The following is a 16654-nucleotide window of genomic DNA, read 5'->3' as shown; positions in this document are numbered from 1 at the left end:
GGCTATAGTGGTAACATACTACAATATCTCAGACTTAACATTTCCTTAAGACCGATACATTTTAAGCCACAGTTCAAGTGCTACAAAGCAATCACACACGATTAAAGAAAAATGTACCCAAGTAGCACTTACAGCACTTACGCTTGGTGGTATTGTTCATTGCAGCAGCAACAATCCTTGGAGCAATTTCACTGTGATTAGTAATATCATATGACATATGATTTGTCGAATTCAGCATCTGAAATGACATGTCACAGTGTCATTTGTGCAAACACATCGTTTGCACAAATGATCAAAAGATTACTAAATTAATATTGCACATAATTACAATATGCACATACCAATCTTAATATTACACTAGAAGCAACAAAGGTAGTAGCAATAATATTGCAAATATTTTATTGGTAGTCAGAGGGACTTATTTGTGTGTCACATTGTCACTTTTTGTGGGGTGTCCGTGCTATTAATGTCATTTCTCTTTGTATATGATCACTGTGATCAAAGTGATAAGGCCCTTGCCTCCTACAGTGAACGCATGAGGACTCTGCCTCCACCCACTGATATCCCCATTGTTGGCTGCTTCAGACAAAAAAAAATTTATAATGATTTCAGAAACACGTTAAGTCGAGCTTTGATAATGGATGGACGGGTGGGTGTAGAGGACACGAACATTTTCGAGGATGTGGAACAATCTGTTTTATTTCGCATACGCTCAGCCCTTCAAATTGCTAATACTAATGGTTCAAACTAAACGGTTCAAATTTTGAGCCACTAGATGACACTAGAGCGCCGCTATCTGACACTGGCCTGTAGGTAGACTGGAAATCCACTTCAGATTTTAAACAAAAGATTTAAATGTGCCCATAACAAGGGTATTTGTACAAAAAAGGCAAGAAAGATGAAAGGGAAAGACGAAATCACACATTTTAATATACCTTTATTTTAGTTAGGCGTAATACATATTTATTTTTGCTTATTTGGGTTGGCCAAACATTTGACGACATTTGCACCCGGATATCCTAGTTGAAAATGTCCGTGTTGAACATGGGAAATGGAGTCTTCTACCGTCGCATTCTTGAATGTCTTTTACGTAAGTTTACGTGCGTTCGCGAGCAGCAGATAAACCTAGAAGCGCGTTTGGCGTACGTGCGCTCTGTATTTGCTCCTTGGAGATTCCCTTTCCTTCCTGGGCTGTTTGAGGTAAACCTACGCGGTCGCATCAGTCTCATTAATACCTGACGGGGAGAAAATAAACGGTACATGTACGTGTTTGCCACAGATGTCGGAAACATGCAGCGGAGCACGAGAAGCTAAAGCCTGGAAAGGTTACGGAGGCTAAAGTACTACCCGGGAAGAACTTATCGTCTCGATGGCTGTGAAAAGTTAACGCACAGGCGGCTGAAAAACAGGAATAATTCCCCTTCAACCGACTCGAGGTAAGAATAACCGGTTCGTGAGTGGACTTTGCGAAGTGCACAGCTGTCGGCTAGCGTCGACAGCGTCGACCAAATGAGTGAAGAAGAGTGTCTTTGTTTACAAGGTCCCCGGCGTCCTCGGCTCGCGCTGTCTCAATGGGATTGTTGAGAGTTTTCATCTGGCTGCGCTGTATAGCTAACGTTAGTGTTGGTGACAGAGCTCACAGGCTTACAGTTTGTCCACAAATAGATTGATTATGTGACAGTGCCTCGTATTTAACCGTGGTTTCACACAACGACTGTGGAGTTTCGTTTAATCCCCGTCGCCTCACTGCACAGAACAGGATGATACATTGACAACATGGACATTTTTCTTCCACTTGTCTGTTTCGGGGAGTTGTGTAAATCAGAGGGTAAGGTCAGATAGATAAACACGCATGTAGAGATGGGATGGATGATACGTGACCTGAGGCCTGAGCTGAGCTTATCCAGCTGAAGGTTTTGCTGTAGACACAGTATGAAAATAAAACCTGGACTGAAGTGTTTACATTATTCGGCCGTGGGTGAACTGCGCAGAGTGTGCTGTAATCATTTGCGTTCTGCCTCGAGCATGTCCACTGGGGAGGAAAAAAAAAAGGTTTGTAACTGTCAGGACATTTTGGCTGGTGTGGAGATGACAACGTACAATGTACCGTGAAATCAGCTCACATCCTCCCTTTCCCTTCTTTCCTCTCTGTGTCCCTGGAGAATGGAAATGAAATCCAATCTCTCTCCCTCTCTGGCACTGAGTGTGTCAGCTGCTGTATCTCTGTGTGCAGAGCTGGAGAGGGACAGGTGGCCCTTGGACAGGTGCACCTTTAACAAAGGGTTGCAATCCTCTGACATCTGGTCTGGTTTACCTCACTCTTTTTTTTGGTAATTCCCTTATTTCCACATATATAGCTTGCCTTGTAATTGGGAGTGTGCTACATGCAAACACCCAAATGCGATTGCACAACTTGCACTTGCTTTTTTTCTTTGAATAGTGTTTTATAACTATTACCAGTAAGCTTTTTTGTGCCTGGCTCTCTGTATGACTCAGGCATTCTTGACTGCTCCAGCAATTAAGTACTAGAGTTGAACTTGTGTCCACATCTGCAACTCTGTTATACATGTGTGACTGCATTGTTCCCTGGAGTTTAAGTGGAAGTTTACCAGACAAACCAGTTTCAGTTTCAACATATTTAACCACAGTAGTAGCGGGAGTCACACCCTATGTAACCACCATGAACCTGGTTTGGCAGACATTCAGACAACTGATGGGCCACACAGGCAATCTGGTTGAGCTTCCTTGGTAGTTTGTGGCTAATGATGAACCAACAGTTTTCAATGCAACAGGGAATGCATAGAAACACATGTGGTGTGTGTGTCTGTACGTGGTATGGTCAGACCTGTGCTTTATGCCCTGGTCTGCTGGCGAACACTGAATTCAGGGAGAGGGAGGGAGACGGAGAATGAGAGATCAGAAAAGAGGTCAGCAAAGTGATCTGAAGTGGAAGAGAGAGGAGAGGGGAAGTTTGAAGGCTTATCTCAGTAATGTGCAGGGACAGTTGAGCAGTGATGAGCGTTGCAGTCACCATCGTCTTCGACTTAACCCTTCACTACCTCCTCTGGGGTTGAACATTAAAGCTGAGGTCAGCCCCATTCCTCAAGGAACCAATAGAAAAAACACATTTAAGCTATTAGACAGTTGTGTAAGTGTGTGACATGTGATGTGACGTTGCTGCCAAGTGTTTTACCCAGAATGAACATGCCTCACCCTGCCCAGGCTGGATCTGACATCCATTACTCTTGGATCCTATTCGCATTAATGAGTGAAATCTCTACGGCCGCGACTCTGTTGAGGTTTATTTAAATCTCTTGAACGCAGCCCTTCGGTGTGTCTCCGCTCGCCCGGCCAGTGCGCCTGCGCTCTGCTGACACTCCAGTAATCCGCTGCTAGGAGGAGATTGCATCCTCGTCCACTGCGCTCGTGCTGTCAGTGAGGGAGAATTGAAGCCCCGTGGACAAATTTATGACGGCAGAATAAGAACATACAATGGCACCGTATAACACACCCACATGGAGCCACTGAATTGTGGGATGGAGCGGTTTTGCACCGTGAGCAGGCGACAGCGGGACTGGAGCGTGGATGTCTCCGTACAGAAGACAACAAGGATCAGCATCTACAGCACGAACGCTGGGGGTATGAGATGAACGCAGGCTGGAACGGACCAGCGGAAGATGGTGAAAATTTGCTCCTTCCTGGATGAGACCTTCTCGGCTATTTTAACGTTTCTTAAACCTGCGTGACGCCTCCTGCACGATACTCTCACTGGCCTCTGTACCGCTATGTGGAGACGGACCACCTTTTTCTCCAAGTATTGCTGTGCAGTAGGCTGAAGCGAAGGCACATATGCGCTGGCATGATCGGTGATTGCTTATCATGCAACGTCCGCTGAATCCGGACACCTAAACTACAGATGTAAGCCCACGTGATCTCTGTTTTTGTTGCCTCAGGGTTTTATAAGATACCGATACTCGTCAAGATGCATGCGAATGTGGATTCTCCTTCCTGACAGCTTTCCTGGAATGACATTTGTTTCCTTCGCGTGCTCCGCCTGCAGAGACTTGCTATGACAGGCCGGCAAGTCCGCACAAATCTCAGCGCAAGTTGATGAACTAGACTGACTGGCCTCGGCGGTGGGATCAGACAGAAATTAAGCCGACTCTCTCAGACAGCGGAAACTGGGATCATCTCCCGTCCCTGCGTTGGCAGAGCACCGCAGCCTGAAACGGAACGCTCCTCTCGGGTGTTTGGTCGGATATTACACACAACTTGAAGCTGAGCTGTAAACATTTTCACCCTGTGGCAGCTGTTGAAGTTTAAAGGGCAGCTCCTTGAAAACTCTAGACGAAAAAACTCATTTCTTCAGGTTTAATTCTGAAGTTTTTCTTTTCTTCATGAGGAAATCCGAAATTCTGCAAATACCAGAAGTGGTCGGATCCGTGAGAAGCCCCCGCTGCCCCACCCCAGGAGTTCCAAACATGACGTTTTATCCAGTGGGAGAAGTGCAGCTGGGGTGTTTTACTGGGTAACTTCCACAGCAGCTGTTAGTCAGGCTGAACGACTGAAAGATGAGACTTGGAAATTAGCATACTTGTAGTTTTGCCAACACCCTTCCTTGGAAATGCAATGCATTGATTTCCTGCAGTGCCTGCATTGTAAATAACTCTGTGGATCTGTTTTTGCGTGACTTCTACTCCTGCAAGTCCCATGCCACTATTGATCAGCATCAGCTGTCGCTATGGACAGTGACATTATTGTGGTGTCCTGGATGTTTTGTTTTGTTTTCCACACTTCTTGAACCTTAGATTTTGGTGTACTGTCTGACTGCTGAGATGCCGAAAGACAGCGAACACGTTTGCTTCTGTGCCCACCCTTTTCTGATTTGATTTACTGAGCATGTGCAAAGTGAAGAGGAACCAGGCATGAGACTGCACAGACTGGGGAGATGTGTCACACGGAATGCAGGAGGAGTTGAGTGGCACTATGGAAGGCATGGTGCAGAGTGTTACGAGCTTCAAGTCTTCAAGAGGGAGAATTACGAGCCATTGCTGTGAGACATTTGTGTTTTTTACTGTCTGAAACCTGAATTGGAACCTGCGCTCCACGCATCAAATTACTATTGGAATTGAGAACTTGTTCCCCCGTGCGCTGTGGGATATCCACCCTGATCTGCATACTTGGCCACCTACCCGCAAGTTCCGCTCATTTGTTGAGTACCCTTATCTTCAGTTCTCTGTTCCTGTGGTTGTGTTTACTCGAACACCCTCAGAGTTCTTTTGTGGGACGAAATTCTTCCTATTTGAAACAGAAAGTTGTTCAAATTCAATGACATGGTAAGGGTAGCTGTTGTGATCCAAGCAACACCGTTAATCTCTTCCTGGTCAGCACATCCCAGTACATCTCACTGAATACGACAGTGGATCCCTTGTAAACTTTTGTGCTCCCGGGAAAAACACAACAAACAGCTCCCCTCCAAACAGAGTGCATTCAGAGACGTATCCTGTGACTGTGGTGATGGGGAGCTCAGCCTCGTCTCTCACTGCAGAGACAGAGTCAGACCATGGCTTCCGCAGCACCCCGTACCCGTCGTCACCCCCTGTGGGCTGGCTCAGAAACAGCCACAGCAGCCCTGTGTGGGGCACCACCTTCATCACGCGTCAGCAGCAGCACCCGCTGCCTCATCGAGAGCGCAGGTAAGAGCCAGCACGGTCTACCCGGGCGGGTGCCAGCACATTTCTCAGTCGAGTGCACTTGGGGCACAGAGCGGCGGAGGTTGGCCTGACTTGGCTGGTTGCTGGGGGAAGTCGCAGGAGGCATGAGACGGGGGGTCGTATTACACGGGAATGGTGTCATTTAAAGCTGCGAGTGCAAGCGTACCCAGGGACATTATTTTGAGGCTCTTATGCTGATGTTGTATTTGGCTTCAGTTTTTGGGTGACATGCACTTCATTGCATAAATTGGCACTATTTGTCGGTGTTGTTCATTTGAGAAACTTACCATTTTCTCTTTCACAGGCTTTTAGAAATGCTTACTGAGGATTCAATAACCTCACAGCACTGGATCAAATCCCCTGTTTCATCAAAGCTTATCTAATCAAAGCCTGCATTTTGATGTTGTTCTATGATTCACCCAAAATCTGGCTAAGCCGGATTTGTCTACCAAAATCCCACCTCACTGGTTTTTCCTAGCACAGCTGTGCACTGTGTGCTACATTTCATGCAGTGCTGAGTGGATTGCCTGGGCAGATAGATTGACCTGACCTCTGTGAGCCCAATGAAAACCTGCCCAAGGGTAATTAGACGATGAATTTTAGTGTCAGGCTTTTTATCAGGCTTCAGGACGAGTTTTCTTTCAGCTTTGTTAGTTTGGAAAATTATTAAAAACAGTGGATACAGTAAGTGCATCTAGGTAAATGTGGCTACAGTGTGGCATTGTTTCGCTCATCGATTGTCCACCCACAGAAGAACGAAACCGTAGTTTGATTGTCTGAAATTGTTGAAACACCTATTAAGAATTTCTCAAAGAACAAACTTCTTATTGAGCCAGCAGCAGCAGCTGTGTAATTGAGCGAGGGTTGCGTCTAGCAGAGCAAACTCTTTGCCGGATAGACAGGCTATTCATATTGATTGTTTTGTCTGTATTGGCTGCATGAAAAAGATATATTCAGTTTCTGTATCTACAAGAAAGACTGCTGCAATAATCCGTTGTTCCACTCATTGCCTGTTGTCAACCTTGTGAAGGGCCTACCAGCAGCGTTTAAGAAGCTCGGTCTGAATGTGCTGTGTGTGAATGTGACTGACTTTCCGTGCAAAAAGATGATCTTCTCAACCACCCTCACAGGAACGTGTTTAGAAGTGATTCCAGCTCTCCTTCAGCTTTTAGGGTCATGTCTCCCGGAACGAGAACAGGCAGTTGATATCGACCGCCTGTAGTGTATTGAAGTTGTTGCTGAGTCACTCAGGGCATCACGGTTCGGTTGTTAGTTATTGATTTTCAGAGGGCCCGATCACATTTCCCCACAATGGATGTCATTATTTATTCAGCATCAGTCTCTAGCTGGGCTTTCATCTTTCTTGATTCTTACCCGCCGCTGTCAATGCTTTCCTTACAGTTGCTCTACATTTAACAGTTAAGGCTGTTGTGGCTTCTGTTGCTTACTAAGAGTTTTAAAATATAGACAGGGCTGGTTTTAGCCCCTGCTTATGCATGGATCCACCAACCATAGCCCCATGCGTGAATGAAGCTCCAGTATAGTTGATACTGTCAGTGTAGGCTTGCATCATATAGTCAACATGTTTCTTTTTTATTCAACAGACTCTTTCATTTCCTCTCTGTAGCAACAAGCGTCTGCTTCAATCACCAATCAGACTACACGCTCAGTCAGCTGAGCAGATAAACATATGCAGACATGAACAGATACACAACACACACGGCTTCAGTATACGGCTGGGAGGCAGAGAGGAACACACACACAAACACACACATCCTGACAGTAGATGTTTTTGAAACACTGTGCAGTAGCACTTGGAACATGCCCTCTTATCTACCCCCTCTCTCTCTCACTCACAGTCTTATGCACACATACACACTGCTGTGTGAGCCTAACAACGTTAGGCAAGCTTTGCTGAGCTGTGACAGAGCATGAAATATAGAAACAACAGAACACTATGAGCCCTGCTTAACTTCAGCTGTTCTCATGCAGTTTATTCTCTTAATATATTGTCGTATAAAATGTTTTCTTTCCCTTGTTTTTCTTCACCTGGAGGCTGCGTGAACTGTCTTGTCCTTGGGTAATTTCAATTTGTTTTCTTCCAGCAGCGTCCCATTGACTTTGGGAAGTGTTTGTGTGCTCTGAATCAGTACCTCGGCTGTGAAGGTTCACTCAAGACGGCAACCCACTCAGCAGACAAAGACGTGCAGCAGAGGTGTAGCTGTGTGAACTGCAATTTTACTTAACTTTGGAATCTCAGTCTTTTCTCCCCCTTCATAGCAGTGCAGTGTAGTTTTATCCCAGTGCTATTATTGTTTAAGTTAACAATGTGACTGCACTTCATTTTATCTCAGCCCCAGACTGCTAGTGTGTTGCATTGCACATGGCTTTTAGAGCCCTGAGCCCTAATGCGAGTGCCTGCTCTCTCCTGAGTCGATCCCAGTGTCTCTACAGCCCCAGCATGATGGATGATGGTGTTTATTGCGGCTCCATTCCACTGGCTCTCCTCCCTTTAATTGGATTAAAACGGGTCCACTTGGATTCAACCAGCATGGTCAATGGCCGTGTTTATATCTGAATTACTTTAGTGCGTCTTTCCTTGTTATTGCCTGTCTGATGAAGACAGGGCTGCGTCGGGACAGTCCCCAAGCCACCAGAATAGATCTGGCACGCAGGCTTTGTCTCACAGTGTGGCTTTCTTTGGAAAGCGGAGCATTGATGCGGCAAGAAAAAACTCGCCTATTGGCACCGCGACTGACATGATTCCAGATTCCCCCACTCTTGTTGCCATGGAAATCTGTAGCATATGTTCAGTAACCTAATTCACTGGGCCCTAGATAAGACCACACATGCTAACCTGGCAGTCTCTCACACACACACAGAAACCAGTGCTGGCAAATTGCACCTCTGGAGGAATAGCATATAACCTGCTGATTACACATGTTGTCTTAGTGATGTCAGATAAAAGCCAGTGACCCAGAGAATCCTCACGGCAAGTGGTTCTTTACTGGTCTGCCTCAGTAACAGGAAGTGAAATTGTACTTCGTGCTGCCTGTCTGTGAAGTTCCCCTCTGGCTGAAGGCAGCGCTGTGTCAGCAGTGCCCCTGCCCTGCAGGTTCGGGTGCCTGCAGGAGCTCCAGTTAAGCACAGCAGCAGCAGCAGCACCGTGCCCCTGCCGTTTCTTCCCCTTCTCTCTTCCCGGTTCTGCAGCTTCCTGCCAGCTTCCTGCTTGCTCTTGTTTTGCTGTGTGCCACTGATGTCTGCTGAAACCCAGTCAGACAGTTTCCTCTGTTTAAAGATTCAAACGTCTAAAGCTGTCTCCACCGTTGACAGATTCACTCGTCAAAAATGAGCACTGGTCGTGAAATATTCACCGAGGTCACAGCTAGAGGTCAGAAGCTGCTGTTATTCTTCTCTTTTTGTTTTCCCTTTTCCTGACCCGACCAGTATTTGCATTCTTGGTATCTCCGTTCGCTTGGGCTTCGACCACACGTACACAGGTACTTTCGAAAAGGTGGTTTCCTTCGTTCTCTGCTGCTACTACTGCTTTAAAAAAGAAATCTCCTTCCATATGAAAACGCAAAAGCACAATTGAAGTGGTGTCGAGCATAACAAACCAGCAACTTCAGGTCTAACCAGGTCTCATCCAGCGATGTTCGGCAGGGTCTGTGTTGCAGGAGTGTTGGATTATGTAGCAGTGCATTCTGGCGTTCTTCAATATAGTGGAAAACTAACTGCACATTTATGTTTAAACACGTAAAAAGTTCTGCTGTCAAGGTCAGCACCAGCACTGTTTTGGCTACGTCCGCCATTGCACAAAATCTCCTCATGCAAGCAACAGCAGGGCCGGAGTTTCCCAAAAAGTCCCTTTGCAGTGTCCTAAAGCTGCGCCTGTGTGTGAACGAAAGGCTGAAACATCTGTGTATCTGTGGACTAGGCCTTATTCAGGAGAAGTGATTGTTGGTCCACATCTTATATTAATAATTCTGGGTTATGAGGCCTCGATCATAAGGTGTGCGATCAGCTGTGTCAAGCTTACATAAAAACAGCATTGAACCGTCTTGAAATTGACATCATAAAAAGCACAACCAGACTCGGATATTCTCAAGCATGGCCTTACCCTGACACATAACATTTACACAACGTCACCCTTGTTTCTGCAGCATCACACCAATCTTGTAATGTTCCATTTTCATAAAAGGTGTGTATTTATTCGTTTTTTCAAAGTGCTGGTAGTGTATTGGAGGAATGTCCCTGCCGAAGGGCACTTTCTCAAAAGACCTTTTGTCTAATTTGCTCTATGAGTCTTTGTGCCATTAACATTTTATAAACCTATTCTGTCTTTATAGTCTGTTTCAAAAAGTCTCTCCTCTCATTAAAAAGTGTCCTTCTCACTTCATCAAGGCTTCCTCAATTATCTTGTGTTGTCCCCCGTGAGTAAGGCTTCACTGTCACCAATCCTTCGTATCGCGTCACAGAGTCTCAGCATGTCACAGCAGAAACTCTTCAGCTGCGGCTAAAGTCTTTAGTCTCTAGATACTCGCCTCAGATAAGGAGCAGTCGGCAGCTCTCAGCTCCATAATGTTTGTCGGAACGAATGAATCCTGGAGACTCAGGGTTGAGTAATGAGTCATATTCATGCCACAACATATTGCCTGGCAGGTAGAAAGGAGCTCATGTAGTTAATCCTGAAGTCTTTGACCCTGACTCATCAGCTCCTCCGAAAGACCGGGAGGAACGCTTGCTAGAGAAAAATGACTTTTAAGTGAAAAAGATTGCTCTGATCTTGCGAGCAAAAAAAAAAAAAAATCCACAATGAAATGATAAACAAACCTTTTTGCTGGTAAAACTGCTGCAGACAGCCGGGCTGCATTCATTACGGAAGGGGTAAAATAAATTCCCAGTTGGGTTTCTCAAGTGCGGTAAAGAATGTGTGAAAGTGCTGATCTAATCCCTGTCACTGAAGTTTTCTGGGTGTGTTCAAATGCAGCAGAATGTTTAAACATCCGTTATGCTTTTTTACAGCTCGTCTGATCTAAGGGCACACAGGCCTCCGATAAGTCTCATTTCTTTATAACAAGCTCTGCTCTGTTAACCAAGTCCACCGCTCAGCTGGCGTCATCATCCTGTCAGCCAGAGGTGTTTGCGTGGATGGAGTGAAAAACATAAAAATGCACAAGCAGTCTGAAAACCTCGGGTAATGCCCTTGCTGGTGGAAATGAAAATCACTCCATGCATCCTTGTCAATTCTCGGGGTGCACGGGATCATCATCAAGCGCACAGAGACGTTTTCTAACATAAACGTTTTATAAGCTGCAGTATCTCCAGTCCTCTCCCCGTGCTCACGGAAAACTGCGCCAGTAAATATTTATCACAGGAGTGACTCACTTCATTTGAGTGTGACTGTGTCGGCGCTACATCTGGAGCCTGTCTCGCTCAGTGAGCTCCACACCGTCAGGCTCGCTGGAGTTACCCATCCTCATGCAGTTTGTTAGTAATTGCTAATAACTGATGTTGCAAAGCTGGTTATCAATACCTTCAAATAACCCAAGAGAATGATTCTATTAAAAGAGGTGAGGATTGCAGCAAGTAACAAATCAAATGCATCGCCAATAGATTAAGCGTAGCATGTTTAATATCAGATGAGGTGAAAGTGTTCATTTCTTTGGGGAAAGAAGTTTTGTAGTTGTTAAAAGTAATGGTAGTAATAGCTGACCAGTAGATACAGAATAGCACACAACTGAAATGTTAAGGTGAAGTATAGAAGTAGGAAAAAAAATCTTCAATGCAATAATAAGTCAGTCTTAATACCTTATGTAAATCTGCTAATAAACATAGGTGCATAACAAAGCACTGTAATGGTTACACTGCGGCTAGCAGCGATTACTGGATGAAAATTACTGCTGCAGCTTTAGCATGAGGGCAAGATAGTATCTGATTATTTGCAGCGTTGTTTACCCTAATGATTTAATTAAGCCGATTTTATTAGTCCCAATTAACCCCATGTGAGTGTCTTAAAATTGCTTTAACCTGCAGCCAAAATATTCAGTTGCTAATGAGGTAAAACTACTGACACCCCCCCACCCACCCACCCCCAAAATAAGAAGCGCAGAAGTGCAATTTGTTTATTAGTTATCAGTTTATTGTGCGACAGGATCATAAAGTGAACAATATGTTGGGATCAAGGCGTTCTGTGTGGTTGCTGGCGTTTTACAGTCAAGGCTTTGAGAAACCTTGTGTTTTGCAAAATCTTTAAAGCACAGCTAGTCACAAGATGAGCTGTCATGGAAACCCCGTGTGACACTCGCTGTACACTGACTGACAGGCCATGTGTTATATAATATCTGTGAAGTGCTGACTGACTCCTTTTGTGTTGGCTGTCAGGATTAATTCATTAGAGAGTCAGTCAGTGTTTGAATTGTTGATTAAGAATTAATAGTATGACATTTCTTTTTGTCCTAAGTATATTCAGTCCTCTTCATTGATCATGTTTTTTGCTTTTAGATCAGAAAGGGACCAAAAGCATATTTGTACCATACAGTACAGTACAGTACATCAGATTGATAAAATAACAAATACCATAATGACAATATCACAAAAATAGTTGAATGTGAATGCTAGAACATTTTCGACTTATTGTTATGTTGAATCATCATGGGAAAAAGTTTGTCATCATCAATAGCCAGCGAGTGCTACCCCGCTAACAGCCAGTTTTTGTGTTTGTGTAAAGCAGAGACACTGCCTCTGGTGGCCAAGTACAGTACCACGCTTTCCCCTCAGGCCCTGGGCTCAGGGCCAACCTTGGAAAGGCAGTGCTAATGACTGTCGCACAAAGGCCAAATGTCTCACAGCGAGGCAGGGAGAAGCTGGCGAGACTCGGCTCACTTGATCTTGCAACAGAGTTCAGTATGTGGAATGAATCCAAGTAGCCAGCAATAGGTGGCTTGCACACGATCAGCAGTGCTTTTGTAGACTTACTCTAGCTTTAGCACTTCTTTCCACTTTACTGGCTGGAAGACTTCCTTGCTGACACCTCAGTTGTGGAAGTTAATGTTTGATTTGCTCACTGAGAGTTGTAGAGCTCTCACTCCTTGTAATTGTCTGCTGAAGTGCTCGATGATTGTCTTACACCCAGTGAGAAATTGTCCAGGGATCATTGATGCTCTTACTTGAGTGAATTTAGACTAGGAGCTAGGGTTGCAGCAGTGTAGTGTTTCACTGTAAATTGTGGTATGAAGGTTGACAGTTATATATTTTTGCTTCTCCTCTGTATTGAATTCTACCATTTTAGTGTTATTAAAAAAAAATCTATTCTGTCGCTCGGCCATTGGAGTGTGGTCCACCCCTGTATTGACACAAATCCTATGTTTAAGTTTGTATTCATGCCATGCATTGTTGGAAAGCTGAGGTAGTTACAATTCGATTGACAACTCACTTGAACCATTAGGATCCCTTACCTCATATCCACAAGCCGACAATAGCCAACAAGAATCGGCTTTGAAGGGAAGTGCATTGTTCTTTCTTAGTATTAAATACTCTCAATATAAAAATGTATAGCCTAAATAAAAGTATAGATAGCCAAAATGTTAATATAGGTAGGAATAATAATAATAATAAAGATAAATATAGATATTTATTTGACATACCTCTAGAAAAACATATGAAAAGCATTCATTTTCCATGGTATTATAAATTTCAATTGAACTTGCACTAGGGTAAGGCTTCATGCTGTGGTCCCGGTGTATTTTCCAGCTAATAAGGCCCAGATATAGTCAGGCATCTTATTTGCAAAAGTGGTAGAAAAAAATAGAAAACCATCTATTTCAGTGTATTCTGACTTAGTACTCAATGCCAGTAGCACTTACAGTGATTCAGACTGCTGGGGATAAAACTTTGAGTGTTACATTTAAAAAGAAACCAAAACCATGCATGTACTCCACATGGCTCAAGAGCAGCTTTCAATTTATTTTGAGTATGCCTTGGCTAGTTGTTTTAGTCCAATTTTACAGGAATGGGAAGGAGTTTAAGGGTCATGGTAACTGATGATAATAGTTATGTAATACCATATACTCTGATACCGTGATATTTTATGAGACGTTTATCTTTCCATGAAAATCTTGTATAATTGCAACCCTGTTAGGAACAGCCACTTTAGTGGCAACAGGCTGCATTGAGAACCTCATTGCATAAAAGATGCGTTTTCTAGAGGTGAGGTTCTCTACTGCTCTCTCTCTCCACTGTGAGCTATTGGCGACCATCCCAGGTCTGCGACACTAAGGAGCTGAGGAGCTGAAGTGGGCACTTTTAGAGCAGCTCCGCTGAACACAGGGCCAAGGACAAAAGGTGTGTGTGTGTGTGCGTGTCTGTGAGTGTATATGAGTGTGTTTGTCCTCACTCCTGTGAGTGGGTGGAGCCTGTACACAGAAAGCATCCTTTTAAGTAGGGTACAAGGATCACAGGCTAGAGTGGCTTGTTGTCTGCTGCAGGCATGCACTGTACATACAAAGGCGTATGTGTGTGTGTGCGTGTTCGTGCTGAATATGCATTCACAAGACACCTATTTACATAATGCCTAGAATTGTGGTTGTAGTTGTTGGTCATGTGTTACTGACATTTGATCGGGACAATGCTTACAACAGATAATAAAGACATAACTATGATAGATATTGAAAATTCTTTGAAAGCTCGATCACTTTGATGAAAGCGGCAACGAAACATAATAAATTTGCGATCCCCGTGCTCTGTCGTCAACCAAATCAATTGTGTTGACAGAGTCTCCATATGGCTGACACCATGACTTTGCTCTCTCACTGGAGATAAAAGGGGTCTGACAGTTATGGAAATGGCCACAGGGAAGAACCTGTCACCAAACATGAGGTGTTGACACTTGTTGTTGTTGTCGTTGTCATCATTGTTGTTTGCAGCCCTCAGATAGACAGGACTTTGGAGGGCTAAGCACGGTGCAAACCTGTGCCATCCATGCTAGTAAGGGGTTACCTCTTAATTTCAGCTGCAAAGAGGTTGTGGGATGTGTTCTAGCGAGAGGATGCAGCACAGGTGGTTTGGAAATAGATGGAATATTTTCAGATGATACTAAGGAATCATATTTAGGAAAACATTTTTCATGTTTTTTTTTTTTAATTCTCACCCAGCGACTGATTTACTCTCCTCTTTAAATGTCAGGAAGACTTAATATTGCATAGTTACCAGGAGGACATGGCAGAACGTACTGTGGGATGAAAGACCACACAAAACAAAGAGCTCAGTACTGAGTTCCCAGTGTTTGTCTTCACAAAGATTGTGTTTTCCCAGCTTTGCTTATTGCTATCATTGGAAGGCTGAGTTTCCTCCTCTCTCAGTGGGTCCTATTTATGTTGATGTGCTGACTTCAGCCCAGGACAATAAATGCAGTGCTAATGGCTCCTGACACAAAGCACTGGGACTTCTGCTTCCATACTTTTGCTGCCCTGGGGCTGGGGACACACACAAACAGAGGCACAAATGTAGTTGGACAATAAAACAAGCAACTATGCTATTTTTACAGATAAATATAGTTACATGCCTGTGTACATGAAGTGCACTCACCCAACGGCAAGGACCCTCACACACAAAGACACCCTACAAGACGCATTAGTATCCCTCCCTGCTGTCATCCTCCTCCTTACCTTAGGGAGGAGAGCTGACGACAGGAGAGGACAGTGTGCTGGGAGCAAGAGGTTGTCTGTAAGAGGTTCCCCTGGGCTCTGAAGATTCGCCTGGTTTGAAAGGGTTTAATGGAGTTGAACTAAGGGCAATTAGCCGGCCAGGACACATGGTGCTGCGGTGTGAAGAGCAGGACCCAGGCCAGCCAAGTGGCAGTCATCCATACAAGACTCCTCTGTACTTTATCAGTTGCATAAAAATGTCATATGGGCTGCGAGGTTGTTTTTTTTTCCATCCCCTACTGCGAGAACAACAAAGGATTATCTGAATATGTTTTTCATAGAAAAATAGGCTGTTTCCACTGGGAGTAAAGCCATTTTACAAAACAACCAATGCGTCCCCATAAAAGCGCTTAACAAAGCAGCCTTAGATTTTGGCCATAAATGTGACCAGAACCACAAGCGCCGCGGTCATTTTGTGGGCAGCGTCTTTGCCACTGGGATTAATATGTAGACTCGACACTGTAGGGTGTTGTGGTGTTCTAGCTTTTAGCACCTTACCCTCCACTATCCTGCTATCCCCCCCATTACTTTCTCTGTGTTGCTGTTCACACATGAGCAGCTTGAGTGACAGTGACATTTATGGGCTTGTCCATACACCAACCACGTCCGTCCCTCGGGGCTGTCCCTGTCCAAACTTCCCTGGCTCTCTCGAGGTATCCAGCTGTGCTGCCCCCGCCCCCAAAGGCCCTAATATACCCACTCTCAATAAGTCAGATTGACTGAACCGCAGGCCCACAGAATGAATTGTACATACAAGTCAATCCACAACAACAAACTGCTTTCGGGTATTATGTGTAGGAGGTGGAAATCAACTGAGTAGCCTGACTAGATAGATGAATTGCTCCCCATGCTTCTGAATCAAAATTGATTTGTTCTCCTCTCCTCACATTTCCCTCTGCACTGTTTACACTGTTGAAGTCCTGTTGAAGATATTGATAGTAGCTGTTGCTTTAAATCTAGGAGTATGAATGATTTGTCTCGAAAATATACCAAAGTCACAAGTGTTGCCAGGATTAATAGACTCACCGCATTCTGAATTCATTTGGAAATTCATTTGGGCATGGAGTTGACATGACCGTAAGTCGCCCCCCATCTGCCCCGCATTAGCATTCGGGGAATAAAAAGGGAGAGTAAGTGCTTATGAAGTGGAAGGGATCCCATGTGTTTTTTTCCATTCTAATAATTAACAGACAGGAAGACTTCAGGAACGCTTTCCTTAGTATTCTGAGGCAACGG

At 44.5% G+C, this 16654-nt stretch overlaps 1 protein-coding gene across 2 annotated transcripts in view; it reads left to right on the top strand.

Annotated features, from left to right (window-relative positions):
- The first annotated feature begins 1181 nt into the window (after positions 1 to 1181).
- Positions 1182 to 16654, top strand: part of capn15 (calpain 15) — a 40085-nt gene continuing 24612 nt past the window's right edge. The window contains exon 1 of one of the 2 annotated variants that reach the window (XM_070989939.1): positions 1182 to 1436. Coding sequence is in view for 1 of the 2 variants with exons in the window: in XM_070989938.1 (XP_070846039.1) it covers positions 5518 to 5696 (179 nt within the window). In the remaining variant the exon portion in view is untranslated. Of the gene's footprint in view, positions 1437 to 3408; positions 5697 to 16654 lie in introns of those variants that run through there. The other variant, XM_070989938.1, reaches the window with a different exon arrangement.

The sequence above is a fragment of the Chaetodon trifascialis genome, chromosome 21 (genome assembly GCF_039877785.1).
Source record: "Chaetodon trifascialis isolate fChaTrf1 chromosome 21, fChaTrf1.hap1, whole genome shotgun sequence".
Classification (NCBI taxonomy): domain Eukaryota; kingdom Metazoa; phylum Chordata; class Actinopteri; order Chaetodontiformes; family Chaetodontidae; genus Chaetodon; species Chaetodon trifascialis.
Note: the sequence above shows the minus strand (reverse complement) of the source record. Positions and strands in the feature narration are given on the sequence as shown.